This window comes from Panonychus citri, unplaced genomic scaffold (assembly GCF_014898815.1).
Source record: "Panonychus citri isolate SS breed McGregor unplaced genomic scaffold, ASM1489881v1 Contig00029, whole genome shotgun sequence".
Taxonomy (NCBI): Eukaryota; Metazoa; Arthropoda; class Arachnida; order Trombidiformes; family Tetranychidae; genus Panonychus; species Panonychus citri.
The window spans coordinates 1,351-27,240 of NW_026515434.1; the positions used below are offsets into that span (position 1 = coordinate 1,351).

Consider the following 25,890-nt stretch of genomic DNA (forward strand, 5'->3'; position numbering starts at 1 on the left):
ATCAATTCTTAATGATAGTTAAGGCTTTAAGCTTATATTGATGAACAACAGTAAAATCAACAGTTAGTTAGTTAACAATTAGAAATTTTTTTCATCGTAATTATCTGCTAATCAAACAACAATTAAAATTTTCCATTTTAAGGTAACTCATTTGTTTTGGTAATTAGCTTGATTATCATGATTAAATTGTGATGTGAATTGATTATAACTTCCTGTGAGTTGATTGATTTTAGTTGATACCTTGAAAATTAATCTATTAATAAAATCAACTGATTGTTTGTTTGTGATTATAATTGATTGTTGAGACTTGACAATTTAGACTAATTATTGGCGCCAAATAATTAAATCTCAATTCTTAATCATTACAACGACATGATTATAATTGTGATTAAAAAAAGTTTCTTTTCTGTAACAATCAAAGAGGTCAAGCAAATACTGATCTCAATTAGACTAATTAGATTTGATTACCTTTGATTACGATGTTTTTGATTACATTGTATCATTTGATATTTTACCTTAATTGTTAATTGTGAATGTTTAATAATGAAAACAAATTATTTTACCAACTATTAACAATAAACGATAATGTAACAATAATTGTAAATGATTAAAAATTGTGCTACCTTAATCATCCAATGCTTATGCTTCAATAATCAGGGTTAATTAATGTTAATTGTTGATCAGAAAGAAATGATATCATTTTGTTAATCATCATTATCTTTAACAGAATTAAAAGAAAATCAATTTGATTACTTCTTAATTGTTCAACGAAGGAAGAAGAATCAAAATGAAAATGAAAAATTAAACTTCCTGGAAAACTTTTTCAAGTCAATTATTGTTCCAAGGTTATAGCAATCAACTGATTATCCTGAAAAATTAAAAACTAGTATTTATCTTAATCTAATTGTTAACTTACCTTTAGCTTTGATTGCTGCAATTGTAGTGATAACAATTCCCGCTGCAACAACAATTAAAACTAGAACTACTTCCCATCGACTAGTTAATTTGGATCTAGAATCACGGCCAAAGGTTGAATACCTTTCCCGACGTTCCCTTGAATTAGCCAGGTTGATTAATTGAAGATCAAGTTGATTGATTAAAGCTTAATTGTAACAATTAAGCTCACCAATCAAACAGAAAACAAAACAAATAAACAAAAAACTGAAACAAAAAACTTCAGCGAGAGCACAAATTAAGATATGAGAAAAGAAGATGATTAATAATTAATTTAATTTCTTCTTATGAACTTTTTTTTTTAATCCAATTGTTCCAAGTACTATTAATAGTTGTTGAATAATTGATTTACAATTAAAATAAATTAGAGTAAATAATCAAATTGTTCATTGATCACTTAGGTAAATCATTATAACAATAAGTTAATCATTTTCAGTATCAAAAGTGGTAAAAAGTAGTTGAAAAGTTTACTGATGATCAATTTAACATATAAGTTGATTGATTTTGTATCCAAATTTTCATAACACAAAAATAATTTAAAAAATTTTGAATTGAACAAGTTGTAAGAAACTTTTAAACTGAGTATCTAAATTAACTGTGATGATGATAACTGTTGTTATCGTCTTGTATGTTGGTTGACGATCAACAACTGATTGACAAAAACATGATCAAAACAACAATCAACATCAACAAACTATTAGAAACCGGGAACAATTAACTTAACATCTACAATAACATCAACAAACTTATTCACTAGTTGTAGTTGTTGCTGTTGTTATTGGTTGTGGTGGTGTCGTAACTGGAAAATAGCGACAGGTAAACACCGTTAGTACAGTTACAGGTAAGATCAATACACGGTGAGAGAGAGAGAGATGTAGACAGATAAGATGATCTGAGGTATGGACAGGTAAACATAAGCATGAGAATAGTGAACGATTATTGAACCAAATCATAAGAAAATAATTGATGCGTAATTTTTTTCGAAAAAAATTGATGATAAAGATGATGAATAAACAATACAAACAAATGCTCATCATCTTTATCATCTTTATCATCATAATCATCATCATCATCATCATGTTATTCAAAGTTTCTCATATTCATGAAACCAATTATTTCATACTCTTGATTGTTGAAGTTTTTTTTTCTGATCACTTGTTATTGTTGATTCCATGAAATTGATTAAAGGTAAAAGGTAACTTTTCATTGTTTACCTTTTAATTACAATCACTTCAGGTGTATCTTCATGATCCTTTTCATTATCTTTTTCATCTTACTTGTTACTCTTCCTTCACATTTTTTTACCTGTAATTTGAATAATAGGCTTGAATGATCATTGATTTAGTTTCCAGATTCTCAACTTTTTTTTTTGAGGGTATTTAAGGTCTTGATAATGATGGTGATGATAATGATGATCGTTGATTATCATCACCATAATAATCATGGTGTTGGTTTGGTTAACCTTTTAAAATGAGCATTCAAATGAAAGGTAATCATTATCATCATCATCATCTTACCCTTTAGAATCCAATCAACACTAAATTGTTTGACAATAAATCAAGGACAAGGAATAGCATGATCGTGATTAAGGTAAAGTTCAGTTTAGAATTTATTCTAGAATTGTGAAGAAATTAAATTTAGAAAATTCTGTCATCATTATAACCGATTATCATTGAACAAAGTGATACAAAATTTTCATCGAATATAATAAATTGGTCTTATTGATCTTCTATCACCCTTATCATCTTGATCATCAGAACGCAAACAGGTCGTGACATATATTCAATTTTGAACATTATCATTATCATCATCATCATCATCATCATTGTTATTAGGAAAAAAAAGAAAGAAAAGAAAGAAAGAGAGAGAGAAAAAAAAATTCTACTTCTCCAAAACTTTTATATCTTTTCACTTCAATGGTTGTCACATCTTCTTGTTTTTATTTACCAACAACACTTTGCTTCTTCCTCCTACTAGATAATGATATTTATCATCATCAACAATATGATAACCATCATTATCTTCCCGTTAATCCATTGATTTTGATCAACTCAATTCCAACTTCAGGGTCAATCGTTTCAACCTGATTTTCAGGGTAGAAATATTTTTTTCTGGCTCATCTTAGCACTTGGACATGTTGATTATTATATCATGATAATCAGCCGATCAATTATTATCATGATTAACTTGATTAAATCGATAGATTTTACAATACGAGTGATCTTTTCCCAATCAGTGCTAGACGATGTGTGTACATGTATTTTTTTTAATTGTATTTGCTCAATGTGATTAGTCAGTGTAAAGATGTTATCGTGTAAACGATTCGCACGAAATCATTTCTGATCATTATTATTTTTAGAAATATTTTGTTTTGTTTCTTAGGGACAAAAAAAACTCTTCCGGTTGTTCATTAGTATTCATATTGTGTCACTGTTTCCGAATATTGATTAACATATATATTTTCATGGAGGTTAGAGAAATAGTTTCATCACCTTGATTTATATTCAAGTTAATTGATTCAAGATTCAATCATTAGTAACACAGATTCTGAGTAATTATGAGTTTTTACCATAAATTGGTTGAATGGTTGACGAATGGCTTCCAAATTGTCTCATGTTTAAAGACCAAAAAAAAATTATTCGAAAGTGACATGAGAAATATACATAAATGGTTCGTCGATTATATTGACGAAATGCTAAATGTTACGAATACATGTGAAAGAATGATAGTTGAATATTAATATTTATCTGAACACTTCGATGTTCAAAATTCGGCCGATCATGAAACTTTGATATTTAACCTGGTCGATCGAAAATTCATGTTTACTTATTCGAAATGGAAAACTTTTTAGTACTTTAACGTAGTAAAATTTCGACAAAATTATACAGTTTGAAATCTTTCGTTGAGTTTATACAGAATTCGTAATTTTCATCATCTTGACTTCAGGAATAAATGAACTTTTCGTCTTTAGTAAACAGAATTACAAAGGAGCTTTGGTTCAAATCTTTCGAATAAATTTCTACAAATCATATAGAATACTATTCATCTAAGAAAACATAACTTACAATAGTTTGTTGGATAAATAGTCGATAGATTTAATTGAAGAAAGTAATTAAATTCAAAAATTATAAAAAGGAAAAGAGAAAAATCCAATTCAAAACGCGCGCCTAATTTAGGACTTTTATTCTAAAAAGATACAAAATATATCTGAATATTTATCCGATATCGAAAAAAATCCAATCTCAAGTTGGAATTTCAACTTTTAAACAAAACTGAATTAAGAATTAAAATTTTTAATTAACTAGCCTTTAACAAGAAATTGATTCTTTTTATCAATCGAATTTTCTTCAAAACAACTTAATTATTTTAGTTAATCATTTGAATCTTAGAAGCAAATTCAAGTTTTGATTGTTAATCATCTGAAACTCTTGTTTTTGTAAATTGAAAGTGTTCATCTGAGAAATTGGAATTAATTTGCAAAATTAACCATGTCTGCCTTTGGTATAATTGTGAGCGGTCGTTTGGTTCAAACTGATTTCCAACCGGTTGATGCTGGTAAATTTTTGATAACCATACCAAGTCCTGAGAGTCTTAATCACATTGTCGTCTTTCTCACCGGAACCTCACCCTTACCTGTTGAGATGGGTGCAAGTGTCTATTTCTCATGGCCTGACCCAACCAGTCCACCTACATGGCAATACTTGGGTTACATTTCAAATGATAAACCATCGGCCATTTTTAGGATAACCAAGTTAAAAAATGCAACTCCTGCGAACACTTTTGCCTTTTCTCAACCCATTGTTGCTCAATATGCTCAGATTGGTATCTCATGTGAACCATTAACTCAAATTGCTCAATTAACTGCTGATATAACAGTCAATCCAATGGGATCAGATTCACTGGTTACCTATGCAGCAAAAACAGCGGAAAATTTATTCAATTATACCTGTTCATTTGCTCGAACCATATTACCCAATACAAATGAACAATATGTTCCACTTTCAATTATCCAACAATGGTACACTAATTTCATGAGAAGAGTTGAACAAGATCCAACATTCATGAAAGGATAAATCATCATTATCATCATCATCATCATCTTTAATCACCATATTTACATCTCTACTCTTTCATACATACAAACTGAACTGATAATTTTTTTTTAAAAAACTTGTACAAAAAAATTGTTTCCTTTTACCAACTCAATTTATATTGTAACAATTATTCAATCATCAGTGTAATTCATATCATTCACAATTTAAACCTAAATTGTATCTCATCATCTTCAATATTACCTGTGATTAATTTTCCCCTCTCAGATTAAACAAAAACAAGACCATTTTGATTGAAAAATGTAACCATTTTCAATCAATCAAAAAAGTTCCTAAAAATCCCACCAATTTAACCTAAACCCTTTCTAATTGTAGATAAAAAAAGAAATCATCTAAACAATTTAAAACAAGTTGAAAATTTCGACCAAACAAAAATTGCTAAAAAAAAAGCCACACCAAGAAATTAACTTTCGACGATCAAAACAATCAGAATCAAATGAATCAACTATAATCGGAAAAACGATTCCAGTCAATTGGAAGAGAGAAACAGAGATGAATCCAAATTCTTAACCAATTGATCACTAATTGAGATTGTTACTGTTTCCCTGATTAAGCGAACCCATTAATCAGTTAAGGAAGAGGAAAGAGCTCACCTTTTATCATTAATTATCATCCACCATCATCTTCATCATTCTGCCCAACGGATGACAACCTGTTTTTTTATTCTTCTCTCTTTTTCTCATCCACCACATAATCTAAACTCCACTGTGGCAGTTTTTGTTTTTCTCCATTAACTTGACGTGTCTTTAAATCTCTTCATCTTCTTATAGAATTACTCACATTTCTCCTTTTTTTAAATTGTTTTTCTTTTTCTTCTTCTTCACTTCTTTGTGATTTAAACACAATTAGACCAACATGTTGTTCAGATTAAATTGTCCTTTGGTTGGATGTTTATTTCTTTTAACAGCAACAATTACAATTGTCTCTTGTGATGAAGAGGAAGGTGAATTGAAGATTGATGTTACTCACAAACCGACAAAATGTGATCGTGTTACTAGTAAAGGTGATTTACTTAAAATGCATTACCGAGGAACTTTATTAGATGGAACTGAATTTGATTCTAGGTGAGTTAATTTACGCAAATTATATTCTATTATTGTATCTATTTGATTGTAGATTTAATGTAAATTCAATGGTTTTGTTTCTCATCTCTTTTTGTTTCTCTCTCTCTCTATATTTATCTTATTGGTTTATGTTTTTAGTTACTCTCGTAATGAACCTTTCCAATTTCAATTGGGAATTAATCAGGTAATCCAAGGATGGGATCAAGGATTACTTGATATGTGTGTCGGTGAAAAGAGGAAATTAACTATTCCTTCACACCTTGGCTATGGTGACAATGGTGCTGGTAATAAGATCCCACCTAAAGCAACATTACTCTTTGAGGTTGAATGTGTTTCCATTGAAGATGGTCCACCACCGGTCAATGTTTTCAAAGAAATTGATTCCAACAGTGATAATCAACTTTCAAGGGAAGAAGTAAGTTAATTGTGTCCCCTGGAAACCATTTAATTATCTTCTTTTCTATTGATTGTATTCTTTTCCCATCTACCTAACCTATGGACTATTTTTTTTTACTAATCAATTTTTATCTTTTCTCTCTCTCTCTCTCTTTCTTTTTTATAGATTAGTGAATATCTAACTAAACAATTACCTAATGTTCCCGATTCAACATTGAAAGATCTCCCTGACCATGACAATTTGATTGAAGAAATTTTCCAAAATGAGGATAAAGATCGAAATGGTTATATTTCTCACAAAGAATTCACTGGGCCTAAACATGACGAGCTTTGAACAAATTCTCACAATGTTAATAGATGCAATTAACTTTTTTTTTATTAGTATAATAATAATAATCTCCAATCAACAAATTAATCAGAAAGAGAAAGAAAGTTAATCAGTCAATATACAAGCCAAAGACTGTGAGTTAAACAATCAACTGTTTAAATCAAATCATTCACGCAGTTGATTATAATCAATGAGAGAGAGAGATAAAGTTAACCAGAGATATGATATTAATCAATAGCCTATCATTTATCACGAGTTAATCCAATCCATTGAAATGGTCTTTTGATTAATTATCTTTACCTGATTATCATTACCTGTGCAAATGATTTGGTCAACCAAGTGATTGACAAAATCAAAGTCTTTGGCTGTATAAATAAAAGTTATATTCAGATTTTTGCTCCATTGTATCTCCACATAATACAACAATTAATTGTCCTGAATGAAGTGTATGTGTTTTACATGTTGTCTAATTATTATCAACTATTTTTGATTGAACAAATTTAAATTACCAGAACCATAATTGCAAATCCATCACATGGCAAATTCAACAACAAGGATTCAACTTAAAATCTTCAACATTTGAATTTTGATTAGCAATATTATATGATAAATTTAATCATCTTTTTTTATTTTATATATACAATTTATTCAATGTCAACACCAACACCAATGAGAGAAATTAATTGTTTGTACTCTTGTTACAATTAACCACCTAACGATTAACTATGATTAAATCTTTATTTCTACCGGGACTAATTAACCTTAATTGGAATGATTTAAAATTGGAAATGACCATGGAAATGTTATCAATCAATTTGTTGAAAAATTGGACATTTCTAAATTTGATTGAGACTTTTAATTGTTTGGATAGAAAAGAATAAAAGTTTTTCCAAATTAGTAGAATTACAAAATTGGCGGTTATCGAAATTGAGAAGCATGGAAACAAAGAGAGAGAAAGAAAGAAAAGTAAGAAGCTCTTTCAGTTTATCTTTCAAATTTTTTATTCCATTTTAATCATCATCACTTCATCTTCATCCTCATCTTCATTAGTTCCTTTAATTGTGAGTAGAAAAAGGACTAAACCAAAGTTAATTAATTGGAGTTAATTGTTGCCACCCAATCATCGGGCATCTCGGTTTCCACTGCCACCAACATTAAAGTGCTTTCAGTTAACTGCGACAACGACAACAAACTGTTAGTGTCACAATTTTATTCTGACAAAAGTGATCCAATTCTTGTTTTTTGTTCTTTCATCTACCGAGTGTTTAACCTTTTAATCAGCTTGATTGTTAAATCTTTGATTGATTGTTCTTCTTTTGTTCTTGAAATCTTTCTCCTCTTTCTATCACTGATTTGATCTTCTTACACTGAATATTTTTTTTCTTTCTCTCTCTCTTTTTCTTTCTCTTGTTCTTTTCAACTCACCTATGTGATATTAATTTTTATTTATTCTATGGCTAACAAGGAATCTAGGCCCTCAACACCCCCAGCAAGAGATTCATCTCCAGATAATTCTAATGCTACAGGTGGTAGTGGTAGTGGAAGCATTAGTGGTAAGGTAACTAAATCTCAACGTAAACGTGACAAAAAGGTAACAAAAGAAAAAGAAAAGAATGAAAAAATTGAAGCTGAACCAATGGATAAGATGGCGGAAGGTGGTGGTGGTGGTAACAATCGGGAAGATGAGAATACATGGGACTGTACCGTTTGTACTTATAAGAATCCTGCCGAAGCTTTTAAATGTTTAATGTGTGATGTTCGAAAAGGAACCAGTACCCGTAAGCCAAGAATTAATCCTGAACTGGTGGCTCAGCAAGTTGCTCGACAACAGCAACACTTATTGTTGAAAATATCACATGGACGAACCAAAGATGGCAATGGTAGTGGAAGGGAGAGTAGAGAAGGAAGCCGAGATGGAAGTCGAGACGGACGAGATAAAGATGGCGATCATAATTCTAGAGAAAAGATTAATGATCCAATTAAAGAAGGAAATGGAAAAGAGAGCAGCGGTCGAGTGGACAGCGATTCTGGGCCTGAAACAAAGAGACACTCATCTTCCCACAAGCAAAATAAACACCGAAAAAATTTAAACCATGATGGTAACTCACTTGGAACCAGTAATAGTCACATTAAAAGCAACACCATCGTGAACAATAACAACAACAACAACCACAACCACAACAACAACACCAACAATATCAAGTCTAGTTCATCTAGCAATATAAGTAATAATTTCTCATCTGAAGCTGTAACTGTCAACAATGTTACTGTTATTATTACTGAATTTCAAAAAGACTTGAAAGATAGGAGTCCATTATCATTGCCATTTTCTCAACTTAATTAGAATTTATCTTTTAAATTCCTTCCACCAATCAACTAATCACTATGCTCCAATATCTGCCCTTCTCTAGCTCTCTGTCTCTCTTAATTGTTGCTCAAATGGAAAAGACAACACCGACGCTTTCTCTCAACAACTTACATTTCATCTTTTTGATAAAAACAAAATTCATTTTATTTTAAATTAATCATCATCGTCATGATCATCATCTTATAGGAAACTTGTCACTAATTATACTTTCTCTCTAAATCCGTCGCCGTCGTCATCTCCACCGCCGCTGCCACCTCTTTATCTAATCCATTGAGACAGTTATTGTTTTCCTCTTTTTCATTTATATAAGAGAAAATTTCTTTATAACTACTTTAATTTCTATACACACATACAACTTAATTATATTTTTATCCCGTGAATTGTATTTTTCTGTTTTAATTTGTATTTTACACAATTGACTAATTAACTTATCAAAATGTTGATTAAATACACTTGGCCTGTTAAAAGATAATCACAACACCAATCAACTGTTACGAATGGGAAATGTCACTACATCAACAATTCTAATTTGTTTACATACAAACTTTTAATTCTAATTTCGATTAAATCTTCAAGAGTTAAATCATTCGACAGGTAAACACATTCACATATTCAAGGTGAACAATTGAATTAAATGAATTTAGTGAATTTTTTTTTTCTTCAAGAGTTGAAATGTTCAGAAAGAGTAATTAAAAAGCAGAATTATATTTTAATATTATTACATTATTACATTCAAAGGGTAGATGAATTTTTTTAGAAAAAAAAATTGAAACAAAGAGAAGAAAAAAAAATCAGTCAATTACAGTGATATTTGATTGATGATGAAAAGTATATAATAAGGGTGAAAAAAATTAAGGGAACAAATTAGTTAATTATGATAATAGAAAGGAAAGTTTTCTTTACAGAAGCGTTTGTTTTGGTTTTCTCAATGTCACAGTAAATGTTGAAGGAAAAGGCGATAAATTGTTTGGTAGTAATATATGTTTGTCTTTGTGTGTTGTGATTTAATTTTCACGGTTACACTTTAATTGTAACACAGTTTGGTTTTTAATTTGATTAGTTTAACACTCGGTTACCCAATCATTTTCAGCGAGAAAAGTATCGATCACTTCTTTCATGGCCAAATTGGGTATAAGCTGTTCAGCGGTTAACGGGGTTCGAGTGATCGGATCAAAGTGTCCAACACGTTGAAGATGCTCTTCAATTACCTTACGATCATAGGTTATCCCACTGGGAGTGATAACTGGATCCATCATCACCTCGAAGCTAATTTTACCACAAAGATAATCAGGAATATCTCGCTTTCGCCTTCTAGTATCAAGTTGGCTGAAAAGCGCATTCAATTCTGATACATGTTGGTGACTTTTGGCTTCAACTTGATTCTCAATTAAAGCCAATTTTTCATCATCTTTGGTTGTTGTTCGAGCCTCTTCTAATTGTCTTTCTTTGTCCTTTTTAATGAGATCATTTAGATAGGTTTGTAGTTCAATTTCTTCCTTGATTCTCTTTTCTTCCAATTGATTCCATCGCCGTTTTCGAGCCAACCTTAACTGTGAAGCGATTTCATCACCAAAATTTTTCTTCTGCTCTCTAGCCAAATCAGAGGCTCGTTGTAAATGTTTAATGGCGTCATCATAAGCTTCAACTTCGAGTAAAGCTGAACCAAGGAAAAAGTGACCCTTTATTGAATTCGGGTCCATGTCTAAGGCTCTACGAGCATCTTTTAAAGATAATTCCCATTGTTGGAGTTTAAGGTAACACAGGGCACGATTGGTGAAATACTTGGAATCTGCTGGATCACATGAGATGGCACGGGAATAATAATCAAGGGCTTCTTGGTACTTTTGATGACTGAACAATTTATTGCCCTGTTCTTTCAACTCTAAAGCACTTATGTCCTTGCTTATTGGCATCAGGTTTAATTTTCTCTTATTTAGGCCTCAGATATAAAGATTATGGTGCAAAGTAAAGAGAGAGAGGCGGCTGGTGATGACGGTGGAGGTAAATAATAGCTCTCAACTCAGAGAAAAGAAAAGATTTAAACACAAAACACCATGAAAAAAAAACGAACAAAAAAAGTATATGAGTAAATGAGAATAGAGAAAAAAAATAATAGAGAAAAAAAGCTCAGAAAGAAAAGAGAAGTGATTGTTTACACAAAGATAGATCTTGATGTTCAACCAGAAGAGAAACAAATCAACACTAGTAATTAAACTGGCAATTAAAAATCTTCTTAAATTGGTTACAAATTATGGAAAATAAACAATTTAAAGGAGAAAAGTAATCAAATTAAATGTTTACTAATTTAAAGAAATTTGACAGAAATGAAAACAAACTCACTCAGGTGATTGAGAACTCACCTTAGGGTTTGTACTTTAATTGCCAACAATTGATTGTTTTACTTTTATTACTCAACAATTAATTTCCTTTTTCAATCCAAAAGGTAGTAATTTATTAATAGTTTAATAAAAAGGGTAACAATCATCAGAGCCAATTTATGACTAATAATCGATTGGAAAAATTCAATAGGAACAATAGGAATACAGCAAATGGTTAACCTTTTTTTTTAATTGTTCCAATGGTTGTAACAATTAAATTACCAAAGACTATACATGAGATTTAATGGAAAGTAAATCTTAGAAAGTGAAACAAAATTTCTGATTACAATTGAGTTTCATAATGAATCTGAAATGATCAAATCAAATGATCAATTGGACTTGAAATTTACGATTTTCTATCAGGGTAATTAACTAATTAATTGACTCGACTTTTTTTCTTTCTCGCCTTTGAGGTTATTATTATTATTGGTGTTCGAACCTAATCAGCAATCATGATTTATCAGCATGAGCAATGAATTAGTTGATCACCATCGTGATGAATTTTTGAATGAAAACAAAACAAATGATTTGTCAACATGAAATGGACGATGAGCTTTGACAGGTAGATTGTCAGGTAATTGTTGTTAAATGTGATTCGATTCTCGGAGATAATAATAAATGTAAGTTCATTTATGATGTAATTTTAATTCTTGAGTTTCCTTGAAGAAAATTAATTTAGTTTTACATTTTTCAAGGTCAGAGAAAACCAGTCGAACCTCTAAAGTAGTTAAGAACAACTCAAATGTCCAGGTAACCAAAACGAGTGTACCAACTAATAGGAAAACGATAGTTGGTGCTAATGGTAAAATCGATTCTCGAGTATCTTCTAGAATTACAATATCAAATGTGACGAAGGATAAAATTTCAACCAATGAGAAGATTCCAGTTAAATCTTCATCTAAATTAACGGTTTCGACTAAAACGCCAACATCGTCGATTAAGGTTCGACCAACGGTGAAAACAACGATTCCAGCGAAATCCAATGTTTCCAATTCAAAGATCACATCGAAATCATCGATCACTGGTTCTGGTGTAACTGGAAAATTAAATGAGAGACGATTGTCTCGAATTGAAACTAAGACAGCGACTAAATCACGATCAAGTTTGGAGAAATCAGTAATCAAATTAAATGATGATTCGAGTAAAAAGAAATCAACTCAAGATTTAAAGATTGTCAAACCTGATGATTATCATCAACGTCCATCAGATGAGCTACAATCAGGAAAAGATGAATCAGAAAATAAATCAATTAGACCAGGAACTGCTAATCGAACCCATGGTAGCTCTTCCAACAGTCTAATCAAATCAAATCAATTAGTTAATCAACAACAAGAAATAGAAACGGAAAAGGTAGAAATTTCTTCTATTCGAATCTTTGATATTCTTTCAAATTGAAATTCTTATTATTATTTTTTTCTAACAGTTTGTAGAAAGAAAACAGAATATTACAAGTTCGACATTGGATAAAGTTGAAACTGACAATTCGCTGAGTGGCCATGAAAGTACTAATGATATCGAAGAAGTGACAGAAGCTGATTATTCAGATGATTTCGAGGATTATGAATCTGATTTTGAAGAGTACGAAAGTGACAATGAAATGAAGACACCCAACGATAAGGACTCGTCCTTAGGCTCATTGGATTCGCCCGTAATTTCATTATCTAGCTTGACTAAGCCGAAATCAATTGCAAAGACTGAAAATCTGAAATCTAGTGAACAATCAACTGATTCAAAAGAACCGTCAATAATTAGATGGGAAATCACTTTACCGCCTCCGACAATAAAGGTTGATGGTAATAAAATCATTGATGATTCTTTACAGAATCAAAAAGAATCCGAATCAATGAAATCAAAGCAAATCGAGAATTCAAATCTCGATGATTCTTTAAGAACAAATAATCTCTTGAAACATTTACTCGGTCCTGATAATGTTAATACAATCGCTATTCAAACAGTGGAAACTTCTGAATCTTCATGTCAATCAGATGAAATCAATTCAACTCATAAGAATATCCAATGTCCAGCTCGTTCGAATCTTGCTGATGGTCCATCCAATCCCACGCCAATCGATAATATTGATATTCTTAGATTGTCCCATTTTCTTGAAATCGGTGAAAAGATAACTAAAAATCTTATATCGAGTAAAACCTTTTCCTATTCAAGTACCAATGGTCATCCTATTATCGACAATTCTGGGTCAATGTATCCACCAAAAATTCCGAGCTATGGATTAGAGCCAAACAATTTAATCATCTCTTATCACCTTCCTGATGATTATAAACACTTTCAGATCAATAGTGTTGTGACCGATAGTCGATACGTTTATGTGGTCACTAATTATGGTTCTGTTGACGGAAATAAGTTCTTTGGATCGTTAATATTGGTATGGAACTTGTTAGAACCTCGAAAATGTGAATATTTGTTACACTGTAAATTTAATTGTACCAAAGTTATTACTGACAATGAATTCCTAATAATCGCTGGTTCCGTTGATGGTTCACTCGTGGCCTGGGATTTAAGGGAACCCTCACATCAACACAGTCAAGTGAACAAATTGCTCTTGATCAGTACTGATCTAACATTGAGAAATCCTTCATTTACAACAGCGATTGGTAAACACACTGATTACCATCAAGCACCAATCTTACAATTATTTTACAGATTTGAAGTTAATGATGATACGGAAGCGAAAAGAATTGTTTCACTTGATGAAAGTGGGAAGATAATTGTTTGGTTAATTGTTGAATCTTATGTTGACGATTTATCGGCCTTACAACAAGTAACCATTGGCTTGAGACCAGGAAGTTGTATTAGACTTCAAATTTCAATGGTCGTCAATTTACCGACCAGTTACATTGGAAATTCTGAAAGTTCAATCACTTGCATTGATTGTTCACCAACTGATTCTTGGAATTATCTAATTGGAACCAATTTAGGTTCAATTTATCGATATTCGAAGTATCTGGAAAATTCTGCTGACCCAATGGAAGTAATTAAATACACTTATTTCTCAGATGAAATGTATCATCCGGTTACTTGTATTTCTCATCATCCTAATCCTGAAAGTGAATCATTTCTCGTCGGCTACATGGATGGATCGATTTGCCTTTTCTCAATTAAATATCAATTTCCAATACGAATCTGGTTAACCGAAGATACTGGATATTCAACCATAATCAACTCTTTTTGGCTTTCCCATGAAACTGAACTATTTCTGATTCTCGACCAAACTAAAGGTATTTCTGTTCGTGATGTAAAAGGTAAAGGAGAGAGTCTATTTGAACACCAGAACGGAAATGAAAGGTAAGGTCACAACTTCCTCTTGGTTGATTAAATGTATTCCAACCATGATCCATGTTATAATATTGTTGACACATTCGCTTATCCATCTCATTAGGATCATTTTCGTTAACGTCAGCACGATCAATTTGGATGAATACTTTTTGGTAAGTAATTGAATGAATCTCCTTAAATTGTGGCTTTAATTGTTTCCTCCATTGTCCTTAGATCTATGCGTTGGCAGATTCGTCGATTTCAGGTTTCAATCTTTCCAATCACATGTCAAATAATTGATGATGGTTCTCAGTTTGTTGGAATCAATTGATACATGGAGATCAAAGAAAAGTTAATTGTTATAAATTGTGTTTACATTTGAATAAGTAATAAGAAAATTATTTATCTCTCTTTGAAATTGCACTAATATACAAACAAAGTTCTGAATAAAGTTCAGAATGTGTAAGGAAATTGTATTGAGATGTTTTTCTTTACACATATAATTTGTTTCCATTGATAGAAATGTCTCTCTTTTTGTTTAAACCGTTACAATTATTGTACATTTTAAGGTATAAGACAAGTTTAGGTACAAAATTATCACTAATGTGATTTTTTAAACTCGTTGTTTGGTGTCTTCGATTCCTTTGATTAGTTGATTAGTTTTTCCTCTTCTTTAAACTATAATTAGATATTATTCAAGTCCAAGGAAATAATTTATACCTTGTACTGCCAATAGTATTAAAGGCTGCCAGGCCACAAGGTAACGAATAAAGTCCAATAGATTACCGTATAAATAGTGCGGTTTTTGGAAAGGTAGGGAAGCGAAAAGTTTCTGAGTGTCCACTTTTTCACGACAAAAGGGACAGATTTGCTTTTTACCCACTAAACACCAACCATAGATACAATATTCGTGGTATTTATGGCCACATGAGAGAGTAAAACATCTCTCTTGTTCAAAGGTATCATCATAACTTAATGAAGAATCAACTGCATCTACTAGGCCATCGTGACTTCGACCGCAAATTGCACATATTGAGCTTTTTAATTGTTTAGAGGGAAGTGATGATGAAGGCTGATAGTAACCAATGTTGGCAGTTAAAATGTCGACAAGAAAATCGGTAAAATCTCGTGTCAAGACTCCCCAATAGATACCATAAAATAGAAACATAATACCAATATCCAAAGGTATTTGCGGTTTGATTCCAAACATTAAATTTAAACCTAAAAAGTAGATAAATGATTAAGATTATTAAAGATTGAATTACGATGTTTACATTGGAGGAAAATATGAAACTCACCTAAAAAAGTACACATAACAATAATGTAGCCTGTGACAGCGATTACCGATGAGATGGAGTATAAATAGTAGAACCATTTATAAATCATTCGTGGGGTTGATCCGCTCATCTTATTGTTAACCAAAGGTTTCCAAATGAAGGCTACAGTGAGAATTGTTAATGAGGCCCAAATGCCAACAAATCGCCACCATGAGTTGTGTATGGAAATACCAATTGGTAATAGCCACATGGCGAACATTGAAAAATTTTGATAACTTTTCATGTGACGCTTTTTCCAAGCAATCAGACCAATTTGAACGGAAAAAGTGGCCACAATTAGTACCAATAGCATCATCGCATGCATACCTTCATGTCCTCGGTGTTTCTCATGGAAAAGAATGTGATTTCGCTCTTCTTCACTTAAGGCTGATAGATTAACCTTATGAATATCGTGACTGTGAACCATTTTTGATGATGACAATCAAATAAATCAGTTAATTACAAAGATTTTCTCAAACAAATGAGTCTCAATGAGTCGATAAGCTTTTTCTTTTCAAGAGTGAGAGAGAAAAAAAAGATGACGTTGGATATTGGATAATGTAACTCCAATTCTAATTTGAATGGAATGATGAAAATTATTCCAAAATGATGAGTCCAATCAAGATTAGAGTAATTGAAGATTAAATTAAGAGAATGAAGATGTGGATTAGTGAGATGATTAGATTATCCTTTCCATGAGAAGATCATTTTGAAGGTAAGAAAACCAAGAAAACACAAAACATAAGGGAAGAATTCATAAGATAGGAAGAGAGAGAGAGAGAGAGAAAAGAACAGAGAATTTTTTTTCTCATTCACATAAATTTTACCTTTTAAGTATCACAGAAAATGAATTAACACCAAATTAAAATTTTTTAACCTTCTCCCTCTCCCTCTAATTAAGAGTAAATTGTTCTTGTAACTAATTAACTAAACAATTGAAAGTAAAAAAAAATGACTAAACGATTGAACAACAAACCGGTGGTAATAAAAATCCACAACAAACAAACCAAAAAGAAAGAGAAAAAGAAAGAGAAAAAGAAAGAGAAACGATTGGTAAACAAACAACCAATGAAAAGAAAACGAAACTTAATTCAAATAACATTTTCTTTTCTCTTTATTTTCGTTGATTGTTTACCTTTAATTTAATTTCTAATTGTGAATTCTAAACCCTAATTATAATCTTTTAATTATCCTTTTTAACAATCAATTGATTTGGTAATTAATGGTAACCCAATGTGACCAGAAAATCAACAATTCAAATCAATTTGAATCCTGATCGGTTCACCTTAACAAATTGTAATTGTATTTCTATTAATTAATTTTGTGTCTTTTTTTAGATTCATTTAGATTCCTTAATTGTGTTCATTCCCATGAAAGGTCAACTCTTTCCTGTATTTCCAAAAATTGATATTCACCTACAATGATGGTCCATCAATCTTGACTTTCTAATTTAAAATTGACTTGAGAAATCTATGGTTACAGTTTTGTTTTTGTTTTCCTCTTTGGCTTTTCCTATTGTTGTTAAGCTTAATTGGATCTTATTAATATCATGTAAGTATTATAGTTAATTTTAATATTTAATTCACACAATTAATCATGTCTTGTCCATTTCTTTGTATATAATTAGGTTGCATCAAATTGGTTTGATTGGATTGACAGTTAACTTTGAAAGTAAAAGGAAACATAGTTATAGATGAAAAGTGATTGTGATGGTGTTTTCATTTATCTTTTTGGCTTATCGATTGATTTATTTTTCCAAGTGAATTAAATTTAATTGGCATCAGGGTTAATAATAATAATAATAATCAATCCAGTGACTGATTGCTGAAGACGAAAAAAAAATCTAACTCTTCTCAGGAAAATGTGAATGAATCCATAAGAATCAAACAATCAACCGATGAATCTAAACTTTTATCACCTCAAGTTGGTTAACAATTACAAGGGTGAAATTGATCAATTTTGAAAAGCAAAATGGAACCAAAAATCAAGACAAGATGATGATCACATCTCATCAACATGTGATTGCAAATGAATTGAGAGAGAAAAAGAAAACACCATAATTAAAGATAATGGACACAACGAGAACATTTTATCCATCAGAATCCCGGAGTTCCAAGAGCAACAGAACTTTTCAAATATTAGTATTAATAATACGAATTATCTTGGTTAACATTAACTTGATCATAAATCCAATGAATTAGAGATAATCCAGAATCGGAGGAAATTTTCACAGGTCAAAGGCACAAGGTAAACATTTATAATCTTAGAACGATTTTTAAAAGAAAGAGATCAACCTAATTATCTTACTTCATCTCTATCAAGAACCTCTAAATGTCACTTAAATTGTGATTATCATCAAATCAACGTGACTTTTTGCTCTCTCTCTCATTTTCTCATTGAACTAACCAATAATCACGTTTAAAATCAATTGATCTCTCTCTCTCTCTCTCCATCTTTCTTTACCCTCATCATCTCCATCTTCATCTTCATCTTCATCTCCATCCTCATCTCTTTTTTTACCTATTATATTGATCATTCTAGACTCTAATCTCATCTAAACAGTTTCATTTTTAATCAACAATTTACAAATCACAACAAAGTAAAAAACATCATCAAAAATGAAAAATTATATCGATAAAACTGAGGTGGGATTGATTTATTATCTTAATTCATTCTTGACTAATTTTAATCATCAATCAACTAATCCATTCAGTCAATCAATCAATCAATTTAAACAGTTTCTCATATCTTTCAAATAACATTTATAATTTATCACAATTAAGGACATCTTTTTTTTACATATTGTTAAAAGTGTAACAATTAAGCTTTCGATGCTAATATTAATTGATTTTCTTGTGATTGAGACAATTGAAATAATCATTGATTGCTACTTTTTTCACCATTCCAAACAATTTAACTTAATCAATCTAATATCTTTTTGTTTTTCATTTATTTTTCTATTTAATCATTGATTATGATGATTACAACAATTTAGAGTTGTAGCAATGGCAGTTACTTAATGAATCTGGACGAGTTTCTCATTGAGAATGGAGTTGATTACAATTACATGAATATCATTAAAGAGGAGCAAAAAATTAACATTGAATTCAGGTAAATATCAAAATCTTCATTTATTTACACTGATTAACGAAAAAAATATTTTCCAACTAGTTGATTATGATCAAAGAGATAAACAAAATCAAATTAACTCAACATTCAACTTCAATGTTTACCCAATTAATTGTATTGCAACTTTGATTTACTCTGTTTACTTTAATATTGTTTGTATTCATTAAATTGTATTAATGAAAAACAACCGATTCTCAATTGGATTAAATTTAATTTGCTAACAAAAAATTAATAACAACAATAAGGTTAACAGTGAATTAAAATTTTTACTCAAAAATCAAATCAAACCCTTAGGGATGAGTATTCATCTCATATAATATGTGATATTTTTATTATTATCAAATAATTTATCAATTAATTTTTCAATTTATGATTATCATTAAATGATGTTTATGATTTTCGGTGAAAATATTATTTTTCATGTTTATGATTAAATGATTTAATGATTTATTAACCATTGTTTATGTAAATGTTTATTGTAATATCATCAAAAACAATACGATTACAACAATTTAATCATATTTGATTGGAATTACAATAAGCCGATTGATAATTAAGTTTCTTCGATGTGAAATTTTCTTCTCAGGTTTTCAATTTTAATGTATTCATTATTCAGTCTGAGTATTAATATTTTTCTTTTCATATGATTCATTGAATATGCTCAGAATTTTGTATGTTTACTATTTGATGTTATTTATAGCTCTTTGGATATTGCCTTGGCCACTCTACCTGGAAGCGAAGCAAGTTTTGACCCTTCCAATGCTCGATTCAGTGAAAATGAACTTCGTCCTCAACCAATAATGAGAAAATCACGTAAACAGCATGTACCTGATACATTGAAAGATGCTCGATATTGGGCTCGTCGAAGTAAGAATAATATGGCTGCTAAAAGATCTAGAGAGGCTCGTCGACTGAAAGAGAATCAGATTGTCCTTCGAGCGAGTTACCTGGAGAAAGAGAATGAATCTCTTCGATTATCTTTACAAAATCTTCGAGATGAAAATGAAAGACTCAAGAAATTGCTCGATTCTGAATGAGAATAATTTTCATTACTATCAGCTATCTGTTCGGACAATAGCTCACCCAAACGTAAAAAGATTTGGAACTTTCTTCTCTACCCAATGAGCTCTTCTACTACAACTAAACTTTACTCTTTCAGATTCAAGACAAAATGAACAATCAATTGGCTAACAATTGAAAACATTTCCAGCACAAATTGAATATTGATTTGATACTAAACGAACTAGAAAACGCATTCTCAATCTCGAACTTATAAAAATAAATAAACTGTTCACCTTAATGTTCAAATCTTTGTATTAGTTTCACGAGTTAATCACAATCTTTGTAAAACCTTATAATTTAACTAATCGATCAAAAATTAAAGTAAATTGATTGAAACTTCGTTTGATTCGTTTAATTAACATTATGAAACATTTCAAGAATGAATTTTTCGCTCGAGAAAAAAATTCTACTCAAAGAAAAACTAACTTAAGAAACTAATTCTTTCCTATCAAATTCTGATGAACGAATCAAAGTTTTCGAAAAAAAATTAGAACCTTATATATCGATCTAAGACTGTATTGATCATTATCAATAACTCGTTGATGTGATTAATTTCCAATCAAATGATCCAAATCAAGGTTAATAGTTACAATTTGGATTAATATTTCCACAGATCAACTTTTCTTTTTAAAAAAAAAGGATTAACTTTAAGGAGTGAGACTAATCTGTTGTTCCGGTTGTAACATCATCAATATCTGTCTGATTAGCTGCTCATTCACAATTAATTGTAGGTGAGGTGTCAAAGCTAATCAAGTTATGAGAATGACAATTATGCGTCATCTGTCAAAAATTAATACAACCATTGTAAATGACGCAGGGAAAGGCCACCCCAATCATGGTGGGTGGAATGAGTTATTCTGAGAGTGAGAGTGGAAACTTTTTTGTCTCATCACCTTCAGTTTTATAAAGTTTTTGAGAGCTTTGGTTAGATATTTATATTAAATTAATCTATGTATCAATTCATTATAAATTGATCAGCCACCAATTAAACATCAACAACTAAACCGTTAATTGTCAAGTGTTATCATTTATTATCTTCATTTAATATCTGAATATGTGTTTGTGATTCAATCAATCAAATTGTGTATTAATTGTGAGTGTTAATCATTGGATTTATCAATATATCTATTATCGTCAATTTCATCTCTATATTTATCCAGATAACAATTTAGGAACTTAATTACTAAAGGTAAAAGGTTCAATTTCAAATTGATTACTATTATTATTATTCAATGAAGAAAATATGAAATATGAAATAAATTATTTTGTTTTTCTTTAAATGTTTAATTTCTTGATCCTTAGATGATTCAAATTACTCGTTGGTTATATTCTCAATGCTCTATCATTATTTTACTAATTACTCTACTCCCACTGATTTATTCGTATCCACAATCAAATTCTGGCTCAGAGTATATTAATCAACGTGCACTTCGATCCCAAAAAGTTAGAACTTGTGGACGTAATCTGATGAACTTAATTCAATTAGTTTGTTCTGGTTCGATGCCTGGTAAACGTAATTATCATGATGAATCCTGGACATCAAAAGGTTAGATTGATTTAATTTCTTTTTTCTTCTCCATGATGGTGATGATGATATAACTAATTTCCAATCGTTTGATTATAATTCTTACAGAACTTAGACCTTGGTCTCTACACTCAAAGTTTAATCTTGAAGATAATGATTCAGAATCTGACGATTTCATGGACACCAGAGCAGCTCTTTCATTATTTGGTACAAGTAAGCGATCAGTTAACAATGACAATCAAATTTTCTTTCGAAATGTTCGAGGTGCTTCAGATGAATGTTGCAAAAAATCGTGTTCTTTTGATGAACTTCGAGCCTATTGTCGTCCATCCGGTAGATGAAATCTTAATTGATCTAAATTGTGGTCTCTCTTGTTCAATAATTAACTTTGCGGTGAATAATAATATCTAATAAATGAACAATCAAAAATTTCAATTTAATTTCTTCTTAAAGTTCATCAATAAAAATAGTAAATTATTGTTTAATGTTAAATTTAATTGCTCATCTTATTGCGGTTTAAACAATTAGTGTCACTTTTTGTGCCAAAAACTTTCAATCAATAACAATCAGTCAATAACAATTCTTCATGATGGAAATTGAAATTAATTATTGTACCAATCTACCAATTGAAAGATTTTTAACTTTAATCATTTGAGTAATAATTTGATTTTCGACCTAATCTGAGTGAATATTAGTTCGAAGATAATTTTCGATAAAATTTCTTCCCATTTTTCATAATTACGGTTATAAAATCGGGTTAGAATTCAGCAGAAAATCAAGTACAATGGCACTTAAAGTAGATTAATCTTCTTAAAATATTAATTTATGATTATCATTTTCTTTTTCGAACAGGATTAGCTTATGTTCTTGTCACTTTGTTGATTCGATTCTGATTAGTTTAGGTTCTATAAGTAATATTCATCTAATGAAATTAACTTTTTTATATTCGAACATCAATATTTAACTAATTCATAATGATTGAAATGTTGATAAGTATTGATTTTGATTCGTTATGAAAAGATTTGTCTAGAAACTTATAATCTTTGGTTGATTGCGATTTATTTGTATTTAACTAACAATTTAGATTCCTCTAGATGGCGACTGAGCCGATACCTAGAGAGAATTAAATTGTGAAAGTAAAAACGTTTACAGTCAGACCTCTCATATTTATTTATTTTAAGCTTTAACAGCGGCCTCAGGGGAGGCTTCGATGAATTAAAATTCATCGTTTCCGGTAATGACGACCGTACCAGGGAAAGGGGAAAGAGGGACAAGGAAGGAATAATTGATGAGGAAAAGAAACAATACAATAATTAACAATTTTCTCCCTGAGGCCGAATACAAATTTGAGATAAAATTTAAAATATAATTTAGTCACAATGGACAAAATGTCCTTTCAAAATAAATGGACAAAATGTCCTTTCAAAACAAATGGACTAGAGTCCTTTCAATACAAATCCATTAGGCTTTTATAAATATTATTAATTGAGTGGTTAGTTTGATTGTCCAAAGTCAAAAAACGGTTAACTCATTAAGTATGAAACGAAAAAAAGAAATAATAATAAACAAATAAAATTAAATTTCAATCTAATCAAAGAAATAGAAAAGAAAATTGAATCAGATTATCAACAAAACTTACCAAGAAAAGAAAATGGTTCAAGTTATTACGACGCAATAATAGCTCAGTTTTAGAGTAACAAAATAACTAAAGTAACTGTTGAACTATCATAATTTTGGTATCAACTTGATCCGTATGATAAGATAAATAATAATAACATAAAATTCAATTTTAAATTCACAGGTAAAGTTAATTAAATTAAAGTTTATCAGGAGCTAAAAAATTCATATTTTAACACTTTCATATTTGAACGCTCTCATATTTAAACGAAACGCTCCATCTATTGGATCTTGGAATAGACAAGAGGTAAAACGATTTGATATTTTAAAAGTTATTAGAATTGCTAATCTTGCTTGGCAGGATGTAAAATCTGACACAATTGTTAATTGTTGGGCACATGTTGGTCTTAGTAATTTGAATACTAATTCTTACAATATTCCATCTCTGGTCGATCATAATTATTAAAGTTGATTTTTTTCAAATCTTGCGGAACTTTTTCTCTTCAATTCTGACTAGTGACATCTACTGGTTCACCCACCCGTTTCGTTTAAATATGAGAGGTCTGACTGTACCAAACACAATTAACATTCTGCATTCCAAGCAATTAGTTGATTGTTATTAGTTATACAAAGGAATAGTTGTTTTCAAAGCGAACTCAAGATGAAAATTGTTTTCATTCCTATGGATGCGTAAGTACATTTATTGTTACATTTAAAGTCCAAGTTTTCATTTTTTGTTAACATGAATTCTGTCATTGAATTTTGGTAGCTATGGTCATGTGAATTCATGTGTTGGACTGGCCAGAAATTTGATGCCCTTTGGGCATGAGATTTCTTTTATCGTCCCAACGAATTGGATTAAGACGGTCCAAGGCAATGGTTTTGCTATTGAATCGGTTCAGATCTCTGGATATGAAAAGGATGTCGATCCACAGTCGGGATTTGGTACTTTTATGGATAAGCGAAATGAAACTTATGAAATGGAACCATTGGATAAGTTCAAGCATTTAAATGTTCCAATGCACGATTATTTCCTCGAATTTTTGATCAAATGTAATGAACAATACGAGAAATTGTTGACCAAGATCAATCCAGATCTGATCATTTTTGACCATTGGACTACGGTACCAGCAATCGTTAAACATGGAGTACCTTATATGTTACTATGGTCTTGTAGTCCAACTTTACCTTATTGGAAAGTCGGTGGTCCATCTTATTCATCTGGACTTGGAATCGACGATGGTCCGGAAAAGATTCAACGATTTCGAGATGATCTCAAAGATTGTATGAAAGAGATCGTGGTCAAGTTTAATCATTACTTTTCCAGTGAAGGTCTTGACATGGAAACTTTGGATTATCTTGATTTCACTGTTCTGGGTAGATCACCTTATCTTAATCTGTACTCATATCCAGAGGATTTGGACTATTCAGAATTTGGTCCAGTTCCCGATAAATGGTTCCGTCTAGATCACATGGTTCGGATTGAGGATAATGCTGCTCCTCTTGGAATCAGTGAAGACTTTTTCAACACCGAAAGCAAAGTAATTTTATTTACTCTTGGCTCTCTGGGAACATCCAACTATCAACTATTAACCCGATTGATTGATATTCTTGCTTCATCTAAACACAAGTTCATTGTATCCATGGGTATTCATCATGATAAGATTAAACTACCAGCAAATATGACCGGTAGCCAATTTCTAAATCAAATGAAGATTATGCCTCGAGTGGACATGGTAATTCACCATGGAGGTAACAACAGTTTGGTTGAGACTCTTTACTTTGGTAAACCTTTCATGGTTTTACCTTTGTTTGGTGATCAACATGATAATGGTCGTCGAGTGATTGATAAAAAACTCGCCAAGAGTTTCCATCCACTTCGAGTAACTAGCGATGAATTACTTTCGGCGATCGATGAAACTTTGGCTGATCATAAATTGGCAGAAAGGATCCAATCAATTAGCAAGAAAATCAGAGAGACTCAAAGTTACAATAATTTGAATGAAAAGTTGATTGAAATTGTTGACCAACATAAACAATCAAAGTAAACAAGATAAATATTGTCAATCTCTGTAACAACCAACAATTAGACAGCAACTTGACTTTCAATTAACCTCTAGACACTTGATCATTGGATTAAAAATAAAATAAAATATAATATAATCGAGATGAAAATGACAATTAAAGTTGTTCAAATGTTTAAACTTTACGATAACAATTAACTGAATCTAATCAGTTATCTGGAACAAATGAATAAATAATTATCTTGATGTTATTTGTGATTAATCATTTGTATACAAAGGTGACAAAACAATCAGATGAATAACCAATAAAATGTAACAATCATACCACCAAACAATTAATTTAA

General features: G+C 30.7%; 9 protein-coding genes across 13 annotated transcripts; 7 read left to right on the forward strand and 2 right to left on the reverse strand.

The window, feature by feature from the left end:
* The first annotated feature begins 4,207 nt into the window (after positions 1-4,207).
* Positions 4,208-5,228, forward strand: LOC128397379 (protein OPI10 homolog). Its single transcript, XM_053358102.1, has one exon. It carries the CDS (start codon positions 4,443-4,445, stop codon positions 5,025-5,027), a length of 585 nt encoding a protein of 194 aa, XP_053214077.1. The 5' UTR covers positions 4,208-4,442; the 3' UTR covers positions 5,028-5,228.
* Positions 5,229-5,910: 682 nt separating this feature from the next.
* Positions 5,911-7,606, forward strand: LOC128397378 (FK506-binding protein 2-like). Its single transcript, XM_053358101.1, has 3 exons — positions 5,911-6,130; positions 6,269-6,545; positions 6,693-7,606. Exons 1-3 carry the CDS (start codon positions 5,922-5,924, stop codon positions 6,858-6,860), a joined length of 654 nt encoding a protein of 217 aa, XP_053214076.1. The 5' UTR covers positions 5,911-5,921; the 3' UTR covers positions 6,861-7,606.
* Positions 7,607-7,775: 169 nt separating this feature from the next.
* Positions 7,776-9,694, forward strand: LOC128397375 (RING1 and YY1-binding protein-like). The gene is made up of 2 exons (XM_053358099.1): positions 7,776-7,820; positions 8,320-9,694. The coding sequence occupies exons 1-2, from the start codon at positions 7,791-7,793 to the stop codon at positions 9,196-9,198; spliced, it is 909 nt and encodes a 302-aa protein (XP_053214074.1). The 5' UTR covers positions 7,776-7,790; the 3' UTR covers positions 9,199-9,694.
* Positions 9,695-9,911: 217 nt separating this feature from the next.
* On the reverse strand, positions 9,912-11,500 carry LOC128397377 (E3 ubiquitin-protein ligase CHIP-like). The gene has a single exon (XM_053358100.1). It carries the CDS (start codon positions 11,133-11,135, stop codon positions 10,284-10,286), a length of 852 nt encoding a protein of 283 aa, XP_053214075.1. The 5' UTR covers positions 11,136-11,500; the 3' UTR covers positions 9,912-10,283.
* A 190-nt stretch (positions 11,501-11,690) lies between these two features.
* On the forward strand, positions 11,691-15,243 carry LOC128397373 (cytoplasmic dynein 2 intermediate chain 1-like). Its single transcript, XM_053358097.1, has 5 exons — positions 11,691-12,220; positions 12,296-12,950; positions 13,024-14,903; positions 14,998-15,046; positions 15,108-15,243. Coding segments are annotated over exons 1-5 (2,652 nt in total). The 5' UTR covers positions 11,691-12,218; the 3' UTR covers positions 15,174-15,243.
* Positions 15,244-15,256: 13 nt separating this feature from the next.
* Positions 15,257-17,146, reverse strand: LOC128397374 (RING finger protein 121-like). Its single transcript, XM_053358098.1, has 2 exons — positions 16,172-17,146; positions 15,257-16,094 (listed from the first exon to the last, which is right to left on the reverse strand). The coding sequence occupies exons 1-2, from the start codon at positions 16,614-16,616 to the stop codon at positions 15,565-15,567; spliced, it is 975 nt and encodes a 324-aa protein (XP_053214073.1). The 5' UTR covers positions 16,617-17,146; the 3' UTR covers positions 15,257-15,564.
* Positions 17,147-17,299: 153 nt separating this feature from the next.
* LOC128397380 (hepatic leukemia factor-like) lies at positions 17,300-20,731 on the forward strand. Of its 5 annotated transcripts, none has more exons than XM_053358107.1 (5): positions 17,300-17,404; positions 17,527-17,740; positions 17,817-18,436; positions 19,185-19,300; positions 20,019-20,730. In XM_053358107.1, exons 4-5 carry the CDS (start codon positions 19,209-19,211, stop codon positions 20,353-20,355), a joined length of 429 nt encoding a protein of 142 aa, XP_053214082.1. In that variant the 5' UTR covers positions 17,300-17,404; positions 17,527-17,740; positions 17,817-18,436; positions 19,185-19,208; the 3' UTR covers positions 20,356-20,730. The 5 variants fall into 5 exon arrangements, with proteins under 5 accessions (XP_053214082.1, XP_053214080.1, XP_053214081.1 ...); XM_053358106.1 differs by having other exon boundaries at positions 17,312-17,414; XM_053358105.1 differs by having other exon boundaries at positions 17,306-17,740.
* Positions 20,732-21,302: 571 nt separating this feature from the next.
* LOC128397371 (probable insulin-like peptide 5) lies at positions 21,303-22,397 on the forward strand. The gene is made up of 3 exons (XM_053358095.1): positions 21,303-21,569; positions 21,683-21,926; positions 22,014-22,397. Exons 2-3 carry the CDS (start codon positions 21,683-21,685, stop codon positions 22,244-22,246), a joined length of 477 nt encoding a protein of 158 aa, XP_053214070.1. The 5' UTR covers positions 21,303-21,569; the 3' UTR covers positions 22,247-22,397.
* Positions 22,398-24,092: 1,695 nt separating this feature from the next.
* LOC128397370 (NDP-glycosyltransferase YjiC-like) lies at positions 24,093-25,792 on the forward strand. Its single transcript, XM_053358094.1, has 2 exons — positions 24,093-24,212; positions 24,292-25,792. The coding sequence occupies exons 1-2, from the start codon at positions 24,184-24,186 to the stop codon at positions 25,568-25,570; spliced, it is 1,308 nt and encodes a 435-aa protein (XP_053214069.1). The 5' UTR covers positions 24,093-24,183; the 3' UTR covers positions 25,571-25,792.
* The last annotated feature ends 98 nt before the right edge of the window (positions 25,793-25,890 follow it).